Below are 7,928 nucleotides of genomic sequence, written 5' to 3' on the forward strand. Positions count from 1 at the left end.
AAAATTCAAATCTCAAATTTCCAAAACTGAACTTGCAATAACATAGCTCTGTATATTCATCTATTTATTTTTTTTAATGGTGTTTGTTAAGCAGTCACTATGTTCCGGGCACTGTACTAAGCACTGGGGTAGATATGAGGTAATCAGGCTGGATGCAGTCCACGTCCCACATGGGGCTCACGGACTTAATCGCCATCTTACAGGTGAAGGAACTGAGGCCCAGAGAAATCAAGTGACATGCCCAAGGTCACACAGCAGACAGGTTGTGGAGCTGGGATTAAAACAGATCCTTCTGACTCCTAGGTCCGTGCTCTATCAACTAGGCCATGCTGCTCTTCACCAAAGAGTACCTAACCCGCAAGCAATGTACTGTGAGCTTATCTTTCCTGTTAAATGAAAAAAAAAAAAGATCTAGCCTTCTAGTGAACTCCTGGGAAGGATTAAATGAATGCAGTTCATTTCCTTGCAGGACTGGGCGGTTTACATTTGGAGATTCAGTGGCAGAATCTGGAAAATATAAGCAAACAGGTGTGCAGTAGAGGAGCACATTCGGATGCAGAGCTGTGTTTTGTTCTGTTTTTAAATGGTATTTATTAAGAGCTTTCTAAATGCCTGACACTGTCTTACTCCCCATTTTGTAGATGAGGGAACTGAGGAACAGAGAAGTTAAGTGACTGGCCCAAGGTTCCACAGCAGACACGTCATGGAGCTGGGATTAGAACCCAGATCCTCTGACTCCCAGACTCATGCTCTTTTCACTAGCCCATTCCGCTTCTCTAGGTTTCTAGGCAGAGTGGGAAGATTCACCTTTTCCTCCCCACGTAAAGTCTTTTCTTCTCTGGTCCCATGAAGAGCAGGCTCTCCCAAGGCACTTAATTGGACTTTTTAGGCATGTGGGCAGGGAATGTGTCTATTTATTGCTATATTGGACTCTACCAAGCGCTTAGTACAGTGTTTTGCACACAGTAAGTGCTCAATAAATACAATCGAATGAATGAAGGAATGAAGCAGCAGGGCATAGTGGATAGAGCCCGGGCCCGAGTGTCAGAAGGTCATGGGTTCTATTCCCGGATCCACCATTTGTCTCCTGTGTGACTTTGGGCAAGTCACTTCACTTCTCTGGGCCTCAGTTACCTCATCCGCAAAATGGGGATTGAGACCGTGACCCCCACGTGGGACGGGGACTCTATCCAACCTGATTCGCTTCTCTCTACCCCAGTGCTTGGTACAGTGCCTGGCACGTAATAAGCACTTAACAAATACCACAATTATCATTATTATTATTCTGAATGAAGAAGATGTCTTAAGAACCCCGCCTTGTGGACGGGGAAAGTAGCTGCCAATTCTGTTCACTGTACTCTCCCAAGCATATTGCTCAGTGCTTTTGAATGCACTGAGTGCTCAGTAAATATCATCGATTGATTATAGAAACACAGACAGTTCACCTATAATGCGGGGGTTGCGATCCCAAACAACCCCATGTCGATGAAAATTCACATTGTCGCACTCATGCTGTGTCCGTGACTATTTGTGACTCCGTATCGCATTCTATTCAGACAGATCTTTGTTGTCAGAGAACGGTCCCCTCCTGCTATCATTGAGAAGCAGCGTGGCCTAGTGGATAGAACACGGGCCTGGGAGTCAGAAGGACCTGGGTTCTGATCCCGGCTCCGCCACTTGTCGGCTGTTTGGCCTTGGGCAAGTCACTTCACTTTTCTGTGTCTCAGTGACCCCATCTTTTATTATTATTAATTATTATGGTATTTATAGTATTTGTTAACTGCCTAGCATGTGCCAAGCCCTGTTCTACGCGCTGGGTTAATACAACGTAATCAGGTCGTCCCACGTGGGGCTCACAGTCTTAATCCCCATTTTACAAATGCGGTGACTGAAGCCCAGAGGAGTTAAGTGACTTGCCCAAAGTCACACAGAGGACAGGTGGCAGAGCCGGGATTAGAACCCACAACCTCCGACTCCGAAGCCCCTGCTCTTTAAAATGGGGATTAAGACCGTGAGCCCCATGTGGGACAGGGACTCTCTCCAACCTGATTACCTTGTCCCTACCCCAGTATTTGACACATAGTAAGCGCTTAACAAATACCATCATCATTATCATCACCATCATTGCATTCTACCCTAAACGGTAGTGAAAACGTCAGGGCGAAATCGTCCAGATATAGAGTCACCAAGCAATGCCACGTAATAGTTTGTTTCTGGTTGTGTGTGTTTTTTTTTTAAAAGTAGAGCCATTGCAAATTTTCTGCTCTTCCAACCAAGCAACACTGACATGCATCTGGATTCTCCTTTCTCAGGCTGACCAGGAGAAGCCATGAATATAAGGAAATTACCAAAAAGCCCCAAACCACCGACTGTGACAAGATTATTCAGCTCTACCAGGGGGAAATAGAAGCTCTGGAAAGCCGCTCTTCATCCGCTGGAAGGGAACCTGGGCCCAGCGCAGTGATGGGACCAAGCCCCCAGTTAAGCAGCAGCAGCTCCACGGTCTCTCTGTCTTCCGATTTTCTTCTAGGAGCTGAGGCTCTGCCCGCAGCACCAGATGACAACGAAGCAGATTCTTCTGATAACGGGTCTGAGGAATCTGGTTCAAATCAGCGAGGAGAATTTCTATCGCTGGTAAGGAAACTTTAATAATAATAATGTTGGCATTTGTTAAGCGCTTACTATGTGCCGAGCACTGTTCTAAGCGCTGGGGTAGACATCGGGGAATCAGGTTGTCCCACGTGGGGCTCACAGTCTTCATCCCCATTTTACAGATGAGGGAACTGAGGCACAGAGAAGTGAAGTGACTCGCCCACAGTCACACAGCCGACAAGTGGCAGAGCTGGGATTCGAACCAGCTTCCTTTGAAAGGTAGAAACTGATGTTGCCCAGGCCCAAAAGAAGATAAATACTCTTTTCTTTTGTTTTATGATGGCATTTGGTAAGCATTTACTTTGTGCCAGACACTTTACTAAGCGCTGGGGTAGGTACACAGCGTGGCTCAGTGGAAAGAGCCTGGGCTTGGGAGTCAGAGGTCATGGGTTCGACTCCTAGCTCTGCCACTTGTCAGCTATGTGACTGTGGGCAAGTCACTTAATTTCTCTGGGCCTCAGTTCCCTCGTCTGTAAAATGGGGATTAACTGTGAGCCTCACGTGGGCCGACCTGATGACCCTGTATCTCCCCCAGCGCTTAGAATCGTGCTCTGCACATAGTAAGCGCTTAACGAATACCAACGTTATTACAAGCGGATCAAGTTGGACACAGTCCATGTCCCACACGGGATTTACAGTCTTAATCCCCATTTTTGCAGATGAGGGAACTGAGTCGTAGAGAAGTTAAGGGACTTACCCAAGGTCACACAGCGGACAAGTGGCTGAGCCAAGATTAGAACGCAGGTCCTTCCAACTCTCAGGCCCGACCTTTAGGCCACGTTGCTTCTCTGAGTGAAAGCAACCGCAGTTTTCCCATTTTCTTGCGACTTCCATGAAGCAAACCCCTTGTCGTCTACTCGAAAGCAAGGGGCATTTGTTTCTGTTTTCTGCTTTATATGGTGATGATGGTATTTGTTAAGCGCTTACTGTGTGCCGAGCACTGTTCTAAGCCCTGGGGTAGATACAGAGTCATCAGGTTGTCCCACATGGGGCTCACAGTTTTAATCCCCATATTACAGGTGAGGTAACTGAGGGCCAGAGAAGTGAAATGACTTGCCCAAAGTCACCACAGCTGACAGGTGGCGGAGCCGAGAAGCAGTAGTGTGGCTTAGTGGATGGACCACAGGCCTGGGAGTCGGAAGGAATTGAGTTCGAATTCTGGCTCCGCCACTTGTCTGCTCTGTGACCTTGAGCAAGTTACTTCACTTCTCGGTGCCTCAGTTATTTTGTCTGCAAAATGAGGATTAAGACTGTGAGCCCCATGTGGGACGGGGACTGTGTCCAACCTGATTAGCTTACATCTACATCAGCCCTTTGTACAGTGCCTGGAACATAGTAAGTATTCAACAAATATGATGATGATTATTATTATTGCTATCCTCAAGGAGATTACAGTCTAGTGGGGAAGAACTCCTCTATATGAGCGTTTTAAATGCCACGTTCTGCATTTTATAAATGACATGATGCTGTCATCGCTTTTAAGTCACCGGTGTTCTTTGTGAGAGAGCAAAAAAAGGTGTGATCATCTTTTCTCGAGGGCTTAAAGGCACAAAATGGCAAGGAAATACGATCAGACTGGGAGCCCGTCACTGGGCAGGGGTCGTCTCCATCTGTTGCCGGATTGTACATTCCAAGTGCTTGGTCCAGTGCTCTGCATATAGTAAGCGCTCAATAAATACTATTGAATGAATATTGTTTTGAAAGTAGGAGAAGCAGGTGCTACATATGTACAATTCTCCATGGAAGTGGAGAACTCCAAACTCTAACCTAGTTTATCTCGTGATATCATTTCCAAACTAAGGATTTCACGATTGTAGAATACCTGCAGTTGGGGTGGAAGCTAGGAATTTGTTAGAAAAAAATTCCACCCTAGATTTTCATTTAAAATCATAATAAAGGATCCACTCTCTCAATCAAGGGTATTTGAGTGCTTACCTTGAGTGCAGGACACGGCACTAAGCACTGAAAACGTGAGGTGCAATACTTCCCTTTTAACCTATGTGATTTGGGGACTTTTTCTTTTTAGTGTCCTCTGCCAACATCCCCCATTGCTTCAATAGCAACCAGGTTTCTCAGAGAGGAGGAATGGAGGTCTCATCATATCTTGGAACGCTTAAATGCTCATGTCGAAGAATTGAAAAGGGAGAGTGAAAGAACAGTGAGACAATATTCTCAACCAAAATAACATCTTCGAACCACAAACCCCAAAATAAAATCAAACAGCAAAGTCAGCATCATCTCCAGAATAACGACTTTCTAAAAAAAATACGAGTGTTTGCAAGGGATAGAAAAAAGCTAAGGTAGCGGTAACCTGAAACCTGAAAATTATGCCTCTTTCTGACACTATCGAACGAATACAGATATAGTTTGTTTTCTATCAGAAGTACTTTTTTCAACACCTTTAGCTCACAGAGAGAGATTGCTTTTCTGTTGTCTCCTACATATTTATGATCACAGATTGTGATTTGGAATTGAAATGCAAATTTTGGTGTAAATCTCATGCAAAATAAACTTTTATAATATGACAAATAAAGCAAATGCAGGAAAATATTTTGTATGAAAAGGAAAAAAAAAATATTTGAAGTTGTTGGATAGGAAGGAAATCTGCACTTAAAAGAATGAAATAATGGGTTGCCTGTCTAAATGTTGGGGGAAAATATGTTGAAAGAGTTTTCTCTTCTCTGTGCGCTTGAAATACGATCTCTGTGGTGTTTTGCAGCATTTTTATTTACAAGGCTTGATGTGGATTTCTACTTGAGAGTTATATTATGGCTGGGCTTTGACAATCTAGAGAATGTAGAATCCCAAGGCTGCAAGGCAAGAAGTAAGCCAAGTACATTTCTCACTGAGATTGTTAGAATAGGGCAAGGAGTAGAAGGTGAATGGGAGAGTTAGGAACATAAAAACGAACATTGCTTTTTTGGCACTACTGCTTTATTATCGATCATTTCCTGGCCTAGTGGAAAGAGCACGGCCCTGGGAGTCAGAAGACCTGGGTCCTATTCTTGTCTCTGCCATTTGCCTGCTGTGTGACCTTGGGTCAGTCACTTCAGTAATTCATTCATTCATTTATTCACTCAATAGTATTTATTTGAGAGCTTAGGGTGTGCAAAGCAGTCGTATCTATTGAGCACTTACGCTGTGCGGGGCGTTCATTCAACCGTATTTATTGAGCGCTTACTGCGTGCAGAGCACTAAGCCCTTGGGAGAGTACAGTATAACAATATAACAGACCCATTCCCTGCCCACAGTGACGTCACTTCTCTGTGCCTCAGTTCCCTCATCTGAAAAATGGGAATTCAATCCCTGTTGTTCCTCTTATTTCCCAGTCACTCCATGAGGGACAGGGATTATTTTGGATCCCAGCTCTGCCACTTGTCAGCTGTGTGCCTGTGGGCAGGTCGCTTAACTTCTCTGTGCCTCAGTTACCTCATCTGTAAAATGGGGATTGAGTGTGAGCCCCACGTGGGACAATCTGATTCCCCTGTGTCTGCCCCAGCGCTTAGAACAGTGCTCTGCACATAGTAAGCGCTAAACAAATACCAACATTATTATCTACCCCAGTGCTTAGCGTGGCTGAGTGGAAAGAACCCGGACTTGGGAGTCAGAGGTCATGGGTTCGAATCCTGACTCTGCCATTTGTCAGCTGTGTGACTGTGGGCAAGTCACTTTATTTCTCTGTGCCTCAGTTCCCTCATCTGTCAAATGGCGATTAACTGCGAGCCTCACGTGGGACAAACCGATGACCCTGTATCTACCCCAGCACTTAGAACAGTGCTCTGCACATAGTAAGTGCTTAACAAATACCAACATTATCATTACTTAGTAGTTAGTAAGCGCGTAACAGATCCTACAGTTATTATCATTGTTATTATCTGGGGTCAACTGCAGTAGGGTTTGCAAAGTTGGTCACTGTGGCAGTCAGATATTTTGTTTAGTTATAGGTGGAAGTTCACATTTTAAAGAAAACTCTTCTTGGAATTTTGTATTTAACAACTCTAAGGATCACCGCCTTTGGAGCCTCTGAGTTCGACTCCCGGCTCTGCCACTCGTCAGCTGTGTGACTGTGGGCAAGTCACTTAACTTCTCTGTGCCTCAGTTACCTCATCTGTAAAATGGGGATTAACTGTGAGCCTCACGTGGCACAACCTGGTTACCCCGTATCTACCCCAGCGCTTAGAACAGTGCTCGGCACACAGTAAGCGCTTAACAGATACCAACATTATTAGCATTATTATTAAGATAGATTACAGTCAACCAGTAATGGAGTTAATAATTATTATTGTTATCATGGTATTTATTGAGGATTTACTAGGTCCCAAGACTGGTATAAGGCGAATCAGGTTGGACACAATCCCTCTCCCACCTGAAACTCACGGTCTAAGTAGGAGGGAGAACAGGTTTGACTCCCCAATTTACAGATGAGGAAAATGAGGCACAGAAAAGTGGCTTTTCCAAGGCCACCCAGTAGGCAACCAGTAGGCAAGTGGCAAAGCCCAGATTAGAACCCAGCTCCTCTGACTCCCAGCCCCATGATCTTTTCTTACTAGGCCACGCCGTTTGCCAGCACTGGAAGTTGGCATTGTCCTCTTTTAGTACTGTTTTCAGGTAAATATTTTCAAAGTTAATCTTTCAAAATATCCCAAAGCATTTGCCCCGCCAAATCAGAAGTACTTATTTGAAGGCGTATTTTGTCAGAGCTTTCTTCCTCCTAACTCCACATTCTATTCTGGGCCGAACTTGATCTTAAGTCAAGCCACTTGTTCCTCATTTTTCCCACTTATAAAAAGAACACCGTGTTATTAATTGGTTAATAATAGTTACCGATGAAGCTAATTTCCCACTGGTATTTTCCATATATTTTTGCCCTAGTAGGGAAATGAAGCAATCAGGCTATGAAGTTACACCTGACAGCATTTCGCCTCCACTCATTTAAAATGCATATAAATCAGCTCAGCCACGTGGCCTGTCATGTTAATTTTATTTGGGAACAGCTGCTGTGTTTAAAAACTGATATCCACCGAGTGTGTTTTCCTCACCTCTAACCCTATTTCAACCTGAAAAATGGCAGTTTGTCGTGGCCCTGCCTCTTACCATCTCAATGAAATATGATCGAAGGAATGTCCTCTGTTTCCCCAGGACTCTTTGACATGAGAAAAACAAAGCAGCTTCAGACCCCAAGTCTGAAATCTAGATAGTGGGGAAAAATGTTTCCAGGAAGGTTGACTTGTGCTGAACTTTCCATGGAGGTGAATGAATTTTATCAAAACATCATC

At 44.5% G+C, this 7,928-nt stretch overlaps 1 protein-coding gene across 5 annotated transcripts in view; it reads left to right on the forward strand.

Moving 5' to 3' along the window:
- The window catches only part of CEP63 (centrosomal protein 63), a 93,269-nt gene extending 88,084 nt beyond the window's left edge, over positions 1 to 5,185 (forward strand). For all 5 annotated transcript variants that reach the window (XM_029066630.2, XM_029066614.2, XM_029066647.2 and 2 more), the window contains 2 exons: positions 2,313 to 2,634; positions 4,679 to 5,185. In XM_029066630.2, the coding sequence (XP_028922463.1) occupies positions 2,313 to 2,634; positions 4,679 to 4,837 (481 nt within the window). In that variant the 3' untranslated portion in view covers positions 4,838 to 5,185. The remainder of the gene's footprint in view (positions 1 to 2,312; positions 2,635 to 4,678) is intronic.
- The last annotated feature ends 2,743 nt before the right edge of the window (positions 5,186 to 7,928 follow it).

The sequence above is a fragment of the Ornithorhynchus anatinus genome, chromosome 1 (assembly GCF_004115215.2).
Source record: "Ornithorhynchus anatinus isolate Pmale09 chromosome 1, mOrnAna1.pri.v4, whole genome shotgun sequence".
Classification (NCBI taxonomy): domain Eukaryota; kingdom Metazoa; phylum Chordata; class Mammalia; order Monotremata; family Ornithorhynchidae; genus Ornithorhynchus; species Ornithorhynchus anatinus.